This window comes from Candoia aspera, chromosome 13, assembly GCF_035149785.1.
Source record: "Candoia aspera isolate rCanAsp1 chromosome 13, rCanAsp1.hap2, whole genome shotgun sequence".
NCBI lineage: Eukaryota > Metazoa > Chordata > Lepidosauria > Squamata > Boidae > Candoia > Candoia aspera.
Genome location: NC_086165.1, coordinates 15,671,952 through 15,689,901, shown reverse-complemented (window position 1 = coordinate 15,689,901; position 17,950 = coordinate 15,671,952). Strand labels below are relative to the sequence as shown.

At 40.6% G+C, this 17,950-nt stretch overlaps 1 protein-coding gene across 1 annotated transcript in view; it reads right to left on the bottom strand.

The window, feature by feature from the left end:
• ADAMTS17 (ADAM metallopeptidase with thrombospondin type 1 motif 17) overlaps positions 1 to 17,950 on the bottom strand; it is a 153,033-nt gene that overhangs the window by 55,882 nt on the left and 79,201 nt on the right. The window contains exons 9-10 of the mRNA XM_063314162.1: positions 2,506 to 2,646; positions 1,266 to 1,416 (exon numbers count right to left, since the gene is read on the bottom strand). Coding sequence (XP_063170232.1) covers positions 1,266 to 1,416; positions 2,506 to 2,646 — 292 coding nt within the window. The remainder of the gene's footprint in view (positions 1 to 1,265; positions 1,417 to 2,505; positions 2,647 to 17,950) is intronic.

Below are 17,950 nucleotides of genomic sequence, written 5' to 3'. Positions count from 1 at the left end.
TGACTAAACGGAATGTCGTTACCTTCCCGCCGAAGCGGTACCTATTAATCTACTCACATTTGCATGTTTTCGAACTGCTAGGTCGGCAGGAGCTGGGACTAGCAACGGGAGCTCACCCCGTCACGCGGATTCGAACCGCCGACCTTCCGATCGGCAAGCTCAGCAGCTCAGCGGTTTAACCCGCAGCGCCACCACGTCCCTCCAAATGTTTAGGGGAAAACAAAAGAAAACCTGTATGCCTAGCTATTTCTGTGGTGCTCAAGACTTTGATGTTTTACAAATGTTTCAGCAAAAAAAAAAAAGGCATTGTGAAAAGAATTCCCTGAATAGGAAAATCCAATGTGGAAGGACTCAGCAGCAAAACAAATAAATAATCAAGAGCTTCAACTGAGGAGGGCAAACTAGCTTCTCAATGCAGAAGTCATTGAAAAAGTCCTTCATTTTAGTCCCTTGTCCTAGGACAATCTTTCAAGACACACTTTCAGAGATTCCCTCACTAATAACAGGTTTGGTAGTTCTCATTCTCTGACAACAATAGTTAACTTGATTTCTTTCTGGGGAAAAAAAAAGCTCACTTTTTCATGTTACTTTAGTGGCCTGCCAGAACCAAAATAAATAAAGCAGAACACTTAGGATTTGAAACTCACCTCCTTTGCTCAAGCACACAATCCAAGTTTTTATTAGTTTGGCACATCTTTTTATGCAATGGGGAAAAGTAAAACTTACTTTCATTTTTATATCTGATTTTAGGTAGCTGAAATTTTTATTATGAGGAAGATGGGGGATCTTCTATTGAAATAAATTACTGTTTCACAGTTCTTCCATGCCCTCCAGGAAAGGAATGGCTACTCTCTATCTACCCATGAGGTCACTCTGTTAACCTGGGGATGGTCTGGGGATAGATGGGCAGAATCTGTTTCAACCCACATATTAATTCATTGGCAGCAGGAAATGTCTATCATAAAGCTTCAGTCATTTAGCAATTCATCCTCTGCTGTTTAAGGAATTAAGAAGTTCTGGCATGTTACATTCTGATATCTTGCATACCATGTTTTTAAAAGAATGAAAATATGATATTAAGCAGTGGAATATCTCTAGTTTTTATACCTGGCAAAAAATATTGTCTCCAAAGCAAAAGGAAGTGTTTCCCACAGGTCTTTTAAAATTGCCTCGGGGAAGAAACCTCTGTTCTAAAATCCCAGGGAATGCTTCGCTTTTACCAAAGGTTTGTTATCTGTCCTTTTATGACCCAGTGGGAATCTTACCTCCATATTCTTACAGAAAGTCGCATTGGTTCCAAAGAGGATCTGGCACTGCTCATCTGCGCTATAATGCATTCCTGGGAGTTTATACGGAAGGCGCACAGCATAGCGGCTACGTGGGTCTGTTACCAGCAAACAGTTGCTGACTTTAGACCTGGAGAAGCAAAAGATATATAGACATGCCTTGTCATCTCTGTTCTAACATACAGTCTGCTACTAAACTGCATTATTTATTAAGCTTTTTCAAATTCAGAAAATGCAGTTTAGGTCTACAAAGGATGCTAAATGTGGTTTACATTACACCGTAAATACTTAACAGCAAAAATTAAAAGCACTAGGGTCTCAGTAAACACTATGTAATTTCAAAATACCCAAATATCGAAAACTTCTATGAAAATACCAGAGATACTGACTGCAAACTTAAGAGGTAAGCTTGAAATTAAATTTCTGCTTGATGATGATCTTAGATTATAACAAAGAGAAAATTAGTTTTATTGCTTATCAACAGATTCTGCTGAACAGATTTCACCTAAACTCTAACGGTTGGGTAGAAGTAGTAACTTTAGGAACCAGATTAAAAATGATAGTAAATGTGTAATTGATGGTAAACATGTAATTGGCACTCAACCTCCTCCTTCCTCCCCCCCCCCCAAAACCGAATGTCTAATCATACCCTCTCCATCTATAACATCAAAGAGAACAGTCATGTTCTCCATTTCTTCATCCTATTCATGGCCTGGGTTGGCAATGGTAGAAGATGAGGAAATGCTGGATGTGGTGAAATGATAACGCAAGGTAAGTTCTAATAGATATTGCAGAGGGGAGGTAGATCCTTCATATTTCACAAGCTCAGCTTGGCTCAAAGATTAAGAGAGATCACTTGTGAAGCTCAGGTTTCTGTTATTTTTGCCAACACTTCCTAAAACAGAGAACCAGATACTTCATCCCAACTGAAAGAGCTATTCAGAAGCACCCAGACATATTTCTGTTGTCGCAAAATATGGGCAGAATTTGAAGTAAAAACGGCAGCAACACCAGGATTCTTTTCAAGAAGCTGTCAAGATGCTGAAGTTTGGGCATCATAAAAGCTTCTGTTCTCCTGCCAATAATTTTTGCGCAGGCCAGGATGCAAAAGCAGATACAATTTACCTTCAAAACTCACCACTGAAATTTGTTCATTATTTCAGCTGAGAAGATAAAAGACCTATGGCTCAAATGCTTTGCAGCCAGCAAACATTCTTACTTTAGAAACTTTTCAAGGTCATCACGACTGCAGGAAGACCAGGATAGGTCACTGGGGTTTCTGCCTTTCACCCATTCTCCAGACATGATGTGAGATCTTCCAGTGCAGGACAAGTGGTCATCATCGTGACTCATACCCATGCTGATGAAAGAAAGAAAGAAAGAAAGAAAGAAAGAAAGAAAGAAAGAAAGAAAGAAAGAAAGAGCACGTAGGTAAACCGACACTGTGCTCAAGGTAGATGTAGATTTGTAATCTATTTTTTAAAAATAACATTTAATGCTTAAATGCTGGCAGGCTCAAAGCTCTGGAAAAGAGATTTTGAGTCAGATAACCCAACCTGCTAGATTAGATGCCCATATAGTTTGTGTATTGGAGTCATTCAAGGAATACTTTGCAGAATGGGAAATGCAATGCATTGTCTTCTCAGATCGTTTATTTGATTTGTAACCTACAGTCTTTATTACAAATGCTTATAGAGCAGTTAGCAACTACATTAAAATTAAACAAGTTTTAAAAATCAGAGACAATATAGGAGATTAAAAAACAGTCAATTAATTATAAAAAGAGATAAAACATAAAACCTTAAAAATCTAGAGGAATGAAGAATTTCTAATAATGGAGGGAGAATCAAAAGGTTATTGCCTGACGACAAGATCATGCATGTCATATAAAAAGTATCTGAACATGAACCAATCTGACTTGCTCATAATACTGTAGATCTTTTTGAATGTGACCAACCATCTTTTTGCTTGGTGTTGAAAAGTATTATTGCCAAAAGAGTAGGTTCCTGACATTAAACGGGATTGTAGTAGGACCTTGGTGGGACCAAGTAGTGTCTACTACAGATGAGATGTGATGTTGCCTCACATGAGGACTTAGGGATAAAGTTGTGGTCGCAAAAGTCTCTTATAGCCAGAAATGTATAAAGAGATAAACCTTTGGCATGGGGTAGCAGGCTGAAATTCTTAGGAAGATTGTTGAAGAGCAAAATGCTTCAAGCAGTAAGCTTCACAACTATAACAACTGTTTAAAATAGTCATCTGTTTTGTACATACTTTCACATATAAATGTGTTCTGCATTCAAAATGGTTTTTTAATAATTTGTTGTGGTCAATGTTTTGGACCACTATAGTTGTCACTGTTCTGACCCATTCTGAATCAAGATACATTGCGGCATAGTTTCACGAAGTTATAAAAACTCTACCTATAAATGCCCACAGGGAGGACAGGCATCCTGCTTTTTATTTCAAGAGTTAGATGGCACATGGGCACTTAGAATTAGTAGGATGATGAAAACAGCTCCTGACACAAGTTTTCCTGCAAGTTTAGATCACAGATCAAAAGTGGGGCATTGCTCCACAGAAACCCTTCCCTGCCTGGCTAAAATTATCAGTTTGTCTTATTAGTGAATCTTTCCCCAGTTCTCAGTCTGATTTCCTACATCACTGGTTCTCCTCATTTCACTCAGAGTTGACTGTTCACACTTGAACTTCCCCAATCCAACCAGGAGCTGTACACTTAGCTCCCCACATGCTTAGTCCAAAGGAGAAAAAATTATGATATTGCCAATGGCTTTATCACAAACAATATGCATGTTTCTCCCAAAATGCATATTCTTGTGCTTACTTCTTTTACTAGATACATTTTCTTAGGCAACTCTCCTAATGCAGTGCAGTTTGGTGAACACTTAAATCTAAATCAGCACAATATCCACTGAATTCCCCAAAGGCACTTCTAGCTGCCAAAAATCAAATCAAATCAAATCACAGAAACCACACACTAAACTCCAGAAAGCTTGCACAAGATGCTGAATTTTTGCAAGATCTTTTAAGATTATTCTGGATATGTGTAGAATATCAGCAAGCACTTTTTTTTTCCTTTTGGCAAAAATTGGGGAGTGAAGGGCAAAGGCACTGTAACAGAGTTCGGTGATCCAAAAGTGAGTTGCAAGGAATGGGTGACACAGACATGTGGGGAAATGAATGTGATTACCAACCCATGCATCATTAAATACATACAGGTAGTCCTCACTTAACAACCATTCATATAGTGACAGTTCAGATTTATGATGGTGCTGAAAAAACTGACTTACAACCAGTGCTCACACTTACGACCACTGCAGCATCCCTGCAGTCACATGATAACGATTTGGGCACTTGGCAACCAGTTCGCATTTATGACCATCACAGCATCCCGTGGTCACATGATTGCCATTTTTGACCTTCCTGGCTGGCTTCTGGCAATCAAAGTCAATGGGGAACAGCATGATTCACTTAACGACAGCAGTGATTCGCTTAATGGCCACCACAAAAAAGTTCATTAAATCAGGACGGATTTCCTTAATGACCACTCCACTTAGCAACCAAAATTCTGGCCTCAATTGTAGTCATTAAGAGAGGATTACTTGTACATTGTTGTACGCTTCTATCCAATGTGCATTTTTGACAACCTGCTTCATGAAATTTGGTAGATGTGAACGTGCTGGATTTGTATGAAAACTCAGATGGAATGAATGTCTCAGCCATCCTAACATAAATGGATTTGTTTCAAGCCAGTGAACCAAGTGATAAAACTAAGTGTTGTTTGTCTCTCAACTCCAGCTTCATGGAACAGCATCTTTCAGCTTTGCCCAGGTAAGTAACTCAACATGAGGGAAAGCTAATTTCAGGAAATCACAAGATACCACGTGGGAGCAAATACAGAAGTCCCCAGCTTCAAACGATGCCTTTGTATCTGAACACAATGCCAGCTTCTGTACTTACAGGAAAAATGGATTTCAATGCAATAATTAGCTATCATTAGCTGTAAAACTGCTTTCAAACACTTGATTGTGCTCTGACAACAAGAAATATTCATCTAGAAAGGGAACAATTTTTAAAAAAAGGATTGTTAGGGAAGCTAAGGATTTTCTTTTTATTTACTCTATTTGCAGCCTATCACCTCTAGTAAGGAGCTCAGTAAGGAGCACAAAGGATTATCTTGTATCTGTGAAAAAGATCAGACAAATGTCCAAAGGTAAACGAGTGAGCAGTTTTGGGGATCCAAATCTCACTGATGCAAATCTTACCCTAATCCTTACACCATGTTCAGTTGTTAGGGTCATAATTACTTCCCAAAATAGAGGAAGATAGTATTAATGAAACAGATGATAGATGGTCCAGTTGGTGGGCCTTCTTGATCTACAACAGCTTATGGCAGCCATAACATAATAAGAAAAGACATTACATATGCTTCTATTGAAAAGCAAAATAGCTTGTTAAGAGCTGGAAGCACTGTGCCTCAACAGATGGGCATTCAGGAATACCCAGGCCTTTTTATGCAGTGAAAGGCCCATAAACCTCATTTAAACAATGCCTTGGTGTTCTGTACACCAAGCTCTTGTGGTTGAGGCCATGTAATCCTTTCCTGAAATGAGCTGCTTTTTAAAGGGAATTCTGGGAAAATTGCTCCTCTGAGCCACTTACAAAGGTCTCTCTCTTCAGGCTCAAAAGGCTAAAATAAGTGGGTGGTGGAAGGAATGCTAGTAATTGCCTTTAGGTTGGGATGGCCCTATTCAATGAGGATATAATATTCTCACGGCTGTGCAGTTCATTAAAACGTTAATTGATACTAGTTAACTGGCCCATATTGCTTTGACCAAAAAGAACACCCCCCCCCAAAGGATTTCTCCACAAATAAAACCTGCTTCCTACTCATCTTTTACTGGATGGATTCCAGAAATAGCATACAAGAACAGCTTTCCAGAGATCTCAGATTGGAATCTTTTGGTCTGATTACACCCCCCGCACTCCCCTTCTGGAAAAATTAAACATAAATTCAATATGTTCTGTTGTTTGATATTCCCAAAGAGAATTTCCCGAAATAGGACAGGATTATTGTAACGATGTCTTACTTTCCCACGCAGGCCATTCCTCTTCTTGCACCAACCAGTTCATAGTTAAGTTAATTTCACCAGGATTGGGAGCAGGATGGCTAAAAAGTCAGGCTGACGCAGCTGTTATAAAGACTGGGGGGAATGGAGGAATTCATTCATTTGTGATGCTATCCAGGTACCTTTCCATGGGTAGATATCAAACATTATGGCTGTAGAATCAAAAGCAGGAGAGAACCATTCCTACTAGTATCAGACGCAGAGTCAGGAGTGTTGTGCTCCCCACCTTGAGTTCTATAAAATAATGGTGGGATAGAAATCTAATAATAAATAGATAAATAAATTCTTAGGCAATGGAGATTTTATGTTTGAAATTAGAAATGCAGCACAGTGTAGCATGTGTAAAATGTTGGCCTCTGTCCTCTGTCCTCCTCCTAGTCTGGCTTATATATGTGAGATCATCCCCCAATGAGTACAATGGGTTGTTGCAAGTAAGCCATCCCAGGTCACATATCGAAAGCATCTTGACTCAATCAGTTTATGGAGGGAAGGGCATCAGGTAGTCCTGTGGGCTGGATGTGATTTCCATAAAGCCTTGGCTATTGTAGCCTGGCTCTGCTTCAAAAGCTGCCACTGCCCTGTTGCTTTTAATGTCATGGAAATATGAACTGATCTCTCTCTCTCTCTCTCTCTCTGCCAGTGTGGGAAAGAGGTAAAGGCAGTGGACTAGAACCTGGGTGTCCATGACTTCCACTCATCCCTTGGGCACAGAAGCCAGCTGGGTGACTTTGGGCCATTCCCTCCCTTTCAGCCTAAGAATCAGTGTGGATAGTTGTGAAGGTGCTGGACTAGAAGCAGGGAGACCCACATTCTTGTTCTCCCTTAGAACGAAAGCTTTCTGGAGGACTTTGGGCTAGACACTCACTCTTTCAGCCCTATAGTGAAAAGTCAAAAAACATCTACCTACCAACCCACACTGGACCGGCATGGTAGATTACAGTCCATAACCTCCAATGAAGAGCCTTCATTCTGCAGTGGATTGATTCAGGTTGGTAATTCTAGATCTAGATTGAGAGTTTTCACTTTAATGGCAATTAATTCATTAAAATGTATCTTAAGAATTATATTAAATCAGTTGAGGTTTCTTTCCTTGATCAGCCCAATTTGTTGGGAATGTGGCCTTAGTACACAAAGGCAAAATGTGAAGGTTGTGTTTGCTGACAGCAGTGCAGCAAAATATGAAGCCTAGTGAAAGTATTGACAGAACATGAACAACAGCTTTTAATTTACCATATTTTTTTCTCCCAGGCAAACCAAGTATCTGTTCCTAACTTGCCTAATTTTCAGATGTGATTCTTCAGTTTTCCTTAGAGCAGACTAGGGAAACGTGTTAATGCAATAGACGTATACAGTAGGTCTAGCTTAAATTTCCCCACCTGTCATCCTATATAAGAATTGGACTACAACTCCCATAACCATTGGCCAACATCAGGCTGGAGAAAACTGGTTTAGCTTCTGGACTAATGGTCTGATCCCAAACCTCACTAAAATCAACATTCTTCTTGATGAAAACTTACAGTTATAAGTAACATAAGCCTTTCTTTGTCTTATTAAAGCAGTATTTTTCCCCTTAGGGCCTTCACAGAATTCTACCCGGTGCCACAAAGCCATTTTCCCATCCCAATAAAACATTTAGGGTTGGCTGTTTGGAAACATTCTGCTTTTTTTTTTTGGTCAATGTGCCTGAAATGAAATGAAATGAAATGAAATGAAATGAAATCTACAGCTTTCTGAAGAAAGAGGGACAAAGAGGTGCAATCCCACTATGATATACTCTGCTATCTGGATGAAAACTGGAAGCTTTTTGTTCAAAGAGGAAAGCTCCATATAGTCATATCACACATTTTTGACTCATTTTTCAGTCCTCAGTGAATTTTTATGGGTGTTTCATAGTAAAGCTCCATTAACTGGAGAGAAGCCAGTTGCTGAACTGATTCAGCATGTTAAAATTATTTCATTTCTGAAATGCTTAGCCAGCAAATCAGGCGCCCATGTATAAGCCTTTATTAAAGGAACTGGGAACTTAAATTTGGACTTCATGGCAGGAAGCTAATTCAGGATCACCTAAGGTCAGTTGACAGAACTCTCTCTTCAGCTTTAGCTTTGCAAAAGCTAAATGGGTTGGCAAGCAGAGTGAGGCCTTTAGATTGGCCATGTCCCAATATTAACAGCCTGGCTTTCTATGCTAGCTGGATTGAAACAAACCATAGTCTCCTGCCCAACCTGCTTCAAATTGCTGCCCTAGCTCTAGTCACTGGAAGCAGGGCTCTGGTATTAGAATGCCTACCTCAAGTTAGGTTCCAAATACATCAATCCAGAACCTTTTCTAGGAAGGTCCTGAAAACTGAAGACCTCTTATCATCTGGAATTAAGGACTTAAAGGGCTGCAAAACTATTTTGCAACAGAGAGATACAGTTGAACTTCTAAGATGAGTAGACTCCATCCTACAGGCTGAATGAAACTGCAAGTTCTTTTTGAAAGCCTCCAGAGCCCTTAACTTCACATTGCCAAAATCCAGCTGCAAACTATCAAACAACAGTGGGCCATAATTTTCTGTATTTCCAGTAAGATTAATCCACCTAATATACTGTCCTATTTTAAAAACAAATTGTGCAAAAGGAAGAAAAAATTATCTGAATACATCAACATGTCTCTATGATCCCATGGCATCCTCTGACAGTTTTTAAAATGCAGTGGTATATTCAAAATATACCACTGAAGGCAAAGTCAGCAACATGTTCTAGAAATCATTCCAAGGAGATGTGGATGGGTACTGTGTCACTGTTTTCCAACACTAGTGAATAAGGGACTCACATTAAGCTGGTTGTCACTAAACAGGTACATAAAGAAAAGGACATCAGACAGCAAGAGAAAAAACAGAGAATATGGCCCACTGTCAGAAAAGTTGCGGTTCCCAGAACAAGAACAGGAATCTTGAAAAGGGTGAGATTCCCTAGGCATTTGGCTAGACTAAGATTGAAAAATCAGACCAAAACCTGAATCAAGTTTCATGTTGAGGAGATATTGTATGGATATCTAAGTGTTCTACTACTGCAGCTCCAGGTCAATGAGAAAGATTATGCAAATATTCATTCCCATGAATCGTGTGTCATCCTGTAAACTTCATTTTCCATGCCATAATTTTCTTGCAAAAGGAGACAAACTACTACCCACCAATCCTTATAAACATGTACAAAACCCAAAGCTGCAATGGAAAAAAGTCAATGGAATTCAAATCACTGCATGGTGATAAGAGTTTGAAGTCCTTGGTCAAACAGACTTTTACACTCTGGACTTCACTTCAACCATAGTCATGTTCCTCCAAGCATCAGAGGGCACTATGGGTGACGCAATGAAAGTTACATTAATTTAAAAAAATGTTAACTCCCCTTTTTTAAAACACAGAACAGCTATGGATGATAATGATATATGATGATGATGATGATGATGATGATGATGATGATGATACAACTGAAAGGGCCCCATCTCTTCTGGAACATCAGCTGCTGGGAGGATACAGAGAATGTAGACTTCAGGATTTGGCAGCTACATAAGGAAGAAAGCAGTGCTATTGAGCCCAGTCTGCTTGGAGCAGAGTGTACAACTTTTAGATAGTGAAGTATAATGTCCTGGTAGTACAGAGTGTACCCATTTGCCAGCAAGAAAATTCTTTGGCTCAATGAGTCTACAGTTGGAGGATGTGACATTTCAATTTCATTTCTTTCCCAACCACTGTTTGCCTGTATTATCAACAGCATATGCAACCTTACCCACATTTTTGTTGAAACCTTCTCTTACTTCCTAGCTCACCATTATTACTCACATTGGAGTGGCTGGTAAAGTTAAATTGCAATTTAACTTGTTTGCACCAAGAGCTATTTAGAAGAAGAACACGGTATCCTCTGCCTTTTCTACTTGGAGAAGATGACAGTGTCACAGGGGACAAAAACTACAAACAACAGCTTGGTATCAAAGCAATTTCAGATTGAGAATTCAAAAAAAAATAAATAAATCCTGCAATAGGCATTTGGGAATATAGATGTTTCTATAAACTGTGCAATTAAAATTATTATCTAATAAGTACCACTTAAAAAGAGTTGATTGTTAAACACATTTGGGGGAACCCTAATGTAAGACAAATTGCAATAAGGCTAGGAGAGTGGAAACTGCCTTATCTTCATAAGTTGATACGTTTCACAGGGTATTAAGATGCAAGGGGATGCAAGGGGATGTATAAGATGCAAACTTATACATCTTCTAAGCAATGCCAACATTTTCAGATAGAAGACATATATCTTTAACAAATGCTGTCCATATTTCCAACCATGAGATTTAAATCATTCACTTACAGTAGACTTGTTGGCCTTAAACAGCAGATCACTCTGCCAATCTGCTCTACTTGTACCCTTTGTCCGAAAGGAGTTTGCTGTGTGTCATACATGCTGTTTAGACAACACAATTCCAAGACATCCTCAGAGACATAAAACTGCATGCAGAAATCTTTAGACCAGAGTTCTTCAAACCTGGCAACTTGAAGCTGAAGTCCACACATCATCAAGTTGCCATGTTTGGAAAACACTGCTTTAAACCATCTTCTAAGTTCTTGCCTGCAAAACTAGGAAGCGTTTGCCACAAAAGGCTACAACAAAGGGTGTATCCAGATTATGGGCTTTAGAAGGGCAGATGCTTGTCTGGCCTTGATACAATCCCATTTCTTCCAGGATCGCAGAGTACATCTGTTCTCCTTGAAACCCACAATTCAAACACACCCCTATTATTCACTTCAGTGGCAAAAAGGCTGCTAAATTGGCAGGCAGGAAACAGAAAACTGAGAGTGGCTGGGATTTGCCTTGAACTCTGCCATGCACCCTATCAATTATTGATTTGTTTCCTTTCTTTTCATCACTGTGGTTTCTCCCCCACATCTTATTCAATTGTAGATAGGGGAGGGGGCTGCTTCTCTGGTCTCATCTCAAATCCACCAATCTAGGTTTCCCCAACCAACTCCTTAAGCATTTCTCTAATGCTTTCAGGGAAATGATAGCCTGCCTCGGTGGGTGACAGCTAAGCAACCTTTGTTTATGTGCATCTCACAGAACTGTACTTTGACACACTAGCACTGCCTGGAAAATGCTAACTGTGCTGAAACTTTGGGAGAAATGCAGCCAACGATCATCTTCATTTAATCAACAGCTTTGTGGCTCAGCAGTCTGCCCCCACTCGAGTTCATTCTGCTGAGTAAACCAAAGACACATTAAATAGCCAGCCTACAATGAGCTGGCAAAGCATACAACCGTCTTGTGCCAAAAAGATTCTGGTTCAACCTACTATGACCTCGGCTAGCAATCAACTCTTTCACCCGATGACGCAAGCCCAAGGAGGGTGAGAGTTCTTGCTGTGCAATTTTTGGGAAGAGCATTTCATTTCATCCACATTTTCATGGCTTTGAGCGTTACTTCCTGAGAGGCTGGCTGGATTGGAATCCAATTCTTCTTCTTCTTTTTTTTTAATTTCATGCTTCCCCAAATTTTGTATTGGAATTCTTGGCTGAACAATGTTAGAACTTGCCCTGAAAATGCATATGAATTAGGGAAAGTTTTGCATGAAGATAAATCCAAATTTTCTAGCTCTTAAAAAAAAATAGAATGAGGCAGAAATCTGATGGAATTAATTTATGACTGAGTGCAGGCAAAACTGAGATGGATCAGAAGGACTCCAATCCGTGCATCCCTAAAACAAGGCATATAAAATCTTGATGAAGAATTGGTAAAAAAAATATTCCTGGTTTCACAAAGATGGACAGCTTTATAGCTGTCTCTGGTCTTGGTACATTTCTTCTTGTTCAAAGCCTAAGAGCCAATGAAGGATTAGATGAGATTAGATTAGATGAGAATCAATGGGTTGGTTGGTTATGACACTCTAATGTAGATTCCCTCTTCATTCCATAGGATAACAGGGACCAAACAGAAAGAGAGCTGTGCCTGAGCAGCTGGAAGTTTATTTGTGGATCAGAACGAATTCATCTCAAAGGATTCTTCCTCCATTTACTGAGTGTTAAGTTAGTTTGGCTAACTTACAAGGACTGAGGTCCAGGCCATGCTTTGCTTCTCCTTTGTTATAAGATGCACCTCAACCCACATTTGAGGTTAATAAAAAGGATCTGTGTTGTGCCCCAAGGAAAATAAATAATGGAGTAGGCTGTTTAAGAATTAGGGATGTGAAGACCCTCTCCTGAGAAAGTTTTCTCCTGAAGCTCTTTGCCTTCTTGGAAATTCCTCTGGATGTTTCAAAGGAATGACACCTAACAGTCTCACATTGTGGGAAGATGTTGGGTATCATTTCCATCTACATCCAGAAAAATTATTGTATTAGCATTACAGTTTAACTAGAAATGACAAGAATAGACAATGCATCCGGAACAGCTCACCTGGACTACTGCTAGACTTCACAGGATGGCCTGTTGAGAAACCATGTATAAAGAGTTAAGCCTGTTTTTCAGAATATCACTGAAATCAGATTAAAGAATACAAATAAACATTGGTATCTGCAGGGTGTTGTTGTTGTTTATTCGTTTAGTCACTTCCGACTCTTCGTGACTTCATGGACCAGCCCACGCCAGAGCTTCCTGTTGGCCGTCAACACCCCCAGCTCCCCCAGGGACGGGTCCGTCACCTCCAGAATATCATCCATCCACCTTGCCCTTGGTCGGCCCCTCTTCCTTTTGCCCTCCACTCTCCCTACCACCAGCATCTTCTCCAGGGTGTCCTGTCTTCTCATTATGTGGCCAAAGTATTTCTGTTTTGTCTTTAATATCATTCCCTCAAGTGAGTAGTCTGGCTTTATTTCCTGGAGGATGGACTGGTTTGATCTTCTTACAGTCCAAGGCACTCTCAGAATTTTCCTCCAACACCACAGTTCCAAAGCATCTATCTTCCTTCTCTCAGCCTTCCTTATGGTCCAGCTCTCACAGCCATATGTTACTATGGGGAACACCATTGCTTTCACTATGCGGACCTTTGTGGTCAGTGTGATGTCTCTGCTCTTAACTATTTTATCGAGATTTGTCATTGCTCTTCTCCCAAGGATTAAACGCCTTCTGATTTTCTGACTGCAGTCAGCATCTGCAGTAATCTTCGCACCTAGAAATACAAAGTCTTTCATTGCCTCTATGTTTTCTCCCTCTATTTGCCAGTTATCAGTCAAGCTGGTTGCCATAATCTTGGTTTTTTGAGGTTTAGCTGCAAGCCAGCTTTTGCACTTTCTTCTTTCACCTTCATCATAAGGCTCCTCAGTTCCTCTTCGCTTTCAGCCATCAAAGTGGTATCATCTGCATATCTGAGATTGTTAATGTTTCCTCCAGCGATTTTAACTCCAGCCTTGGATTCCTCAAGCCCAGTATGTCACATGATGTGTTCTGCGTACAAGTTGAATAGGTAGGGTGAGAGTATACAGCTCTGCCATACTCCTTTCCCAATCTTAAACCAGTCCGTTGTTCCGTGGTCTGTTCTTACTGTTGCTACTTGGTCGTTATACAGATTCTTCAGAAGGCATACAAGATGACTTGGTATCCCCATACCACTAAGAACTTGCCACAGTTTGTTATGGTCCACACAGTCAAAGGCTTTAGAATAGTCAATAAAACAGAAATAGATGTTTTTCTGAAACTCCCTGGCTTTTTCCATTATCCAGAGGATATTGGCAATTTGGTCCCTAGTTCCTCTGCCTTTTCTAAGCCCAGCTTGTACATCTGGCAATTCTTGCTCCATGAATTGCTGAAGTTTACCTTGCAGAATCTTGAGCATTACCTTACTGGCATGTGAAATGAGTGCCACTGTTCGATAGTTTGAACATTCTTTAGTGTTTCCCTTTTCTGGTATGGGGATATAAGTTGATTTTTTTCCAGTCTAATGGCCATTCTTGAGTTTTCCAAATTTGCTGGCATATAGCATGCATTACCTTGACAGCATCATCTTGCAAGATTTTGAACAGTTCAGCTGGGATGCCGTCGTCTCCTGCTGCCTTGTTATTAGCAATGCTTCTTAAGGCCCATTCAACCTCACTCTTCAGGATGTCTGGCTCTAGCTCACTGACCACACAGTCAGAGCTATCCCCGATATTGTTATCCTTCCTATACAGGTCTTCTGTATATTCTTGCCACCTTTTCTTGATCTCTTCTTCTTCTGTGAGGTCCTTGCCATCTTTGTCTTTGATCATACCCATTTTGGCCTGGAATTTACCTCCAATGGTTCTAATTTTCTGGAAAAGGTCTCTTGTCCTTCCTATTCTGTTGTCTTCTTCCACTTCCGCGCATTGCTTGTTTAAAAATAATTCCTTATCTCTTCTGGCTAACCTCTGGAATTTTGCATTTAATTGGGCATATCTCCCCCTATCACTGTTGCCTTTTGCTTTCCTTCTTTCTTGGGCTACTTCTAGTGTCTCAGCAGACAGCCATTTTGCCTTCTTGGTTTTCTCTTTCTTTGGGATGTATTTTGTTGCCGCCTCCTGAACAATGCTGCCAACTTCTGTCCAGAGTTCTTCCGGGACCCTATCTACTAAGTCCAGTCCCTTAAATCTATTCTTCACCTCCACTGCATATTCCTTAGGAATATTAGTGAGCTCATATCTAGCTGATCTGTGGGTCTTCCCTAATCTCTTTAGTCTGATCCTAAATTGTGCAAGAAGAAGTTCGTGATCGGAACTACAGTCAGCTCCAGGTCTTGTTTTTACCGACTGTATAGATGTCCGCCACCTTTGGCTGCAAAGGATGTAGTCAATCTGATTTCGGTGTTGTCCATCTGGTGAAGTCCATGTATAAAGCTGTCTCTTAGGTTGTTGGAAGAGAGTGTTTGTGATGCAGAGTGAGTTGTCTTGGCAAAATTCTATCAGCCTATGTCCTGCTTTGTTTTGTTCTCCCAGGCCATGCTTACCTGTAATTCCAGGTGTCATTTGACTGCCCACCTTAGCATTCCAGTCTCCCGTGATGAAAATAACGTCTCTTTTAGGCATGTTGTCCAGTAGGTGCTGCAGATCCTCATAGAACTGCTCTACTTCAGCTTCTTCGGCATCTGTGGTTGGGGCGTCTATTTGGATCACTGTGATGTTAGATGGCTTGCCCTGAATTCGAATTGAGATCATTCTATCATTTTTTGGATTGTATCCAAGCACTGCTTTAGCCACTTTACTATTAATTATGAAGGGTACTCCATTTCTTCTGTGGTCCTCTTGTCCACAGTAGTAGATCTGGTGGTCATTTGATGTGAAGTGGCCCATTCCAGTCCATTTCACTTCACTGATGCCCAAAATGTCTATCTTTAATCTTGACATCTCACCAATAACCACATCCAATTTGCCCTGGCTCATAGGTCTTACATTCCAGGTTCCAATGGTGTGTTGATCCTTAGAACATCGGATTCGCCGTTCACCACCAGCACAGTCAGCCGCTAGCTGTCCTTTCGGCTTTGAGCTAGCTGCGTCATCACGTCTGGGGCTAGTTGAACTCATCCTCTGTTCCTCCCCAGTAGCATTTTGACCATCTTCCGACCTGGGGGTCTCATCTTCCGATGGTATACCGACATATCTCTGGTCGTACTGATCCGTTTAGTTTTCACGGCAAGAATACTGGGGTGGGTTGCCATTACCTTCCCCAGGGATCACATTTAGTCTGACCTCTCTGTCATGACCTTCCCGTCTTGGGTGGCCCTTCACGGTTTAGCTCATGGCATCATTGAGGTGCTCAAGCTCCAGCACCACGACAAGGTAATAATCCTTTGCTGAAGCTGCAGGGTATGGCCCCAAAAGCCAAAATGGTGGCTGAGACAGTGTGACCAAAGCTTCATCTATTTTTTTTAATCAGTGTCACACATGTGTTGTACATATAAACAAACAAACAAAACAGGTAGAATCAATCACACTGTTTCAGCCACCATCTTGACTTTTTGACCACACCCTGGAGACCTTGAGAATTAAGTTTTTAAAAGAGTCAGAAAATAGATATACTGTATGGTGCTCAAAAGCTTTCAGGTGGCTAACCTGAAATAAATCCAGCAGTTTTTCCATCACCCGAAAGACTATTATGTACATTTTTCAAAAATCACCACAAAGTATGAAGCTGCATGGTAAAAAAAACAAAAAACAAAAACCCAAATATGTTCATTTTGACTGTTGTCGGGCTGAGCGCAAATGAGCTCTGAAAAATATGTTTCCAATTATCTCTGGGTAAAATAATGAATAATTAAAAGAACAACAAAAAAAAAAACTTTCCACTGTAGACGTACTACAGAAATGCCAGAAAATCATAGGAGGAGGAGGGAGGACATGAGTTCCTACAGATATTCCTTCAGTTGGATAGCAAAATGCAGGGGATAAAACTGAAACTCTCCTATGAGCTGGAGTGTTGGGGCACCTTCAGTGCCTGAAGCTCTGAGAGAGATGGAGTCAAGAAACCTAGAAGGAACTGGTAGGAAAAGGCTGACATAAATATGCATTATCCTTGTCTATGAACCTTATAAGCAGATCTTTATTAGAGCCAACATCCCTCCTTGGGCCCCTTCCTTGATCTGTACTGTTGATGCTGACACAATGAAGAGAGATCTGACTGATCCATCCCATGTGAATCCAACCTTCAAGGACAATTGGAAAAGTAAGGAGGTTGTCATGGAGAAAGAGCTTTTAATCCTCTACAGTAGCCCGCAAATTGGCTCTTCTCCACACAACAGAACATTCCAATTTACATGAACCCATTTTCTCTAGTTCCTGTCACCTGTAGACTGAAAGGAGAACACAATCTGCAGACCACAGCTCAAAAGCTTGTGTGCAACCTTTGGAGCCCCTCCAAAATTGGGGGAAGCTCCTAAACAGACAGAAGGGGAAATTCTGAAATACACAGAGAACAATTGTATTAAGTACATTTCATTAATGTAATTTGAATTGAATTAAATTAAACCAGGATACTTTGGAGGATGCATCTCTCCCCACCCCAATGCCAAGTGCAATCTTTAATTAATAAAGTTTATACAGCCTGACACTGGAAAACGTGCCCTTTATTGTTCAGTAGCTACATCGGAAACCTCCATCTCAGCTACAATGAGGTTCAATTTGTCACAGACAACACTGTTGCTGCTGCTGTTCAGTCATTTCTGCCTCTTCTTGACCTGATGGGCAACAGTTCACCAAGATATATTTTTTTTGTACCTTTGAGTCAATTTTTGACTCCTGGCAGCTGCCTGGACAAGTTCCTGCAGTTTTCTTGGCAACGTTTTCGGAAGTGGTTTGCCACTGCCTCCTTCCTAGGGCTGAGAGAGAGTGACTGGCCCAAGGTCACCCAGCTGGCTTTGTACCCAAGGCAGTACTAGAACTCACAGTCTCCCAGTGTCTAGTCTGGTGCCTTCACCACCACACCAAACTAGCTCTCTTCTCCAAGACTGTTTCTCAGTAATTGCTTCTTCTGAGTTCCTGTAAGCTCCTGCTTTCCAATTTACACAGGATCTTCCCATCATTCCCAAGATTTCTGTTTT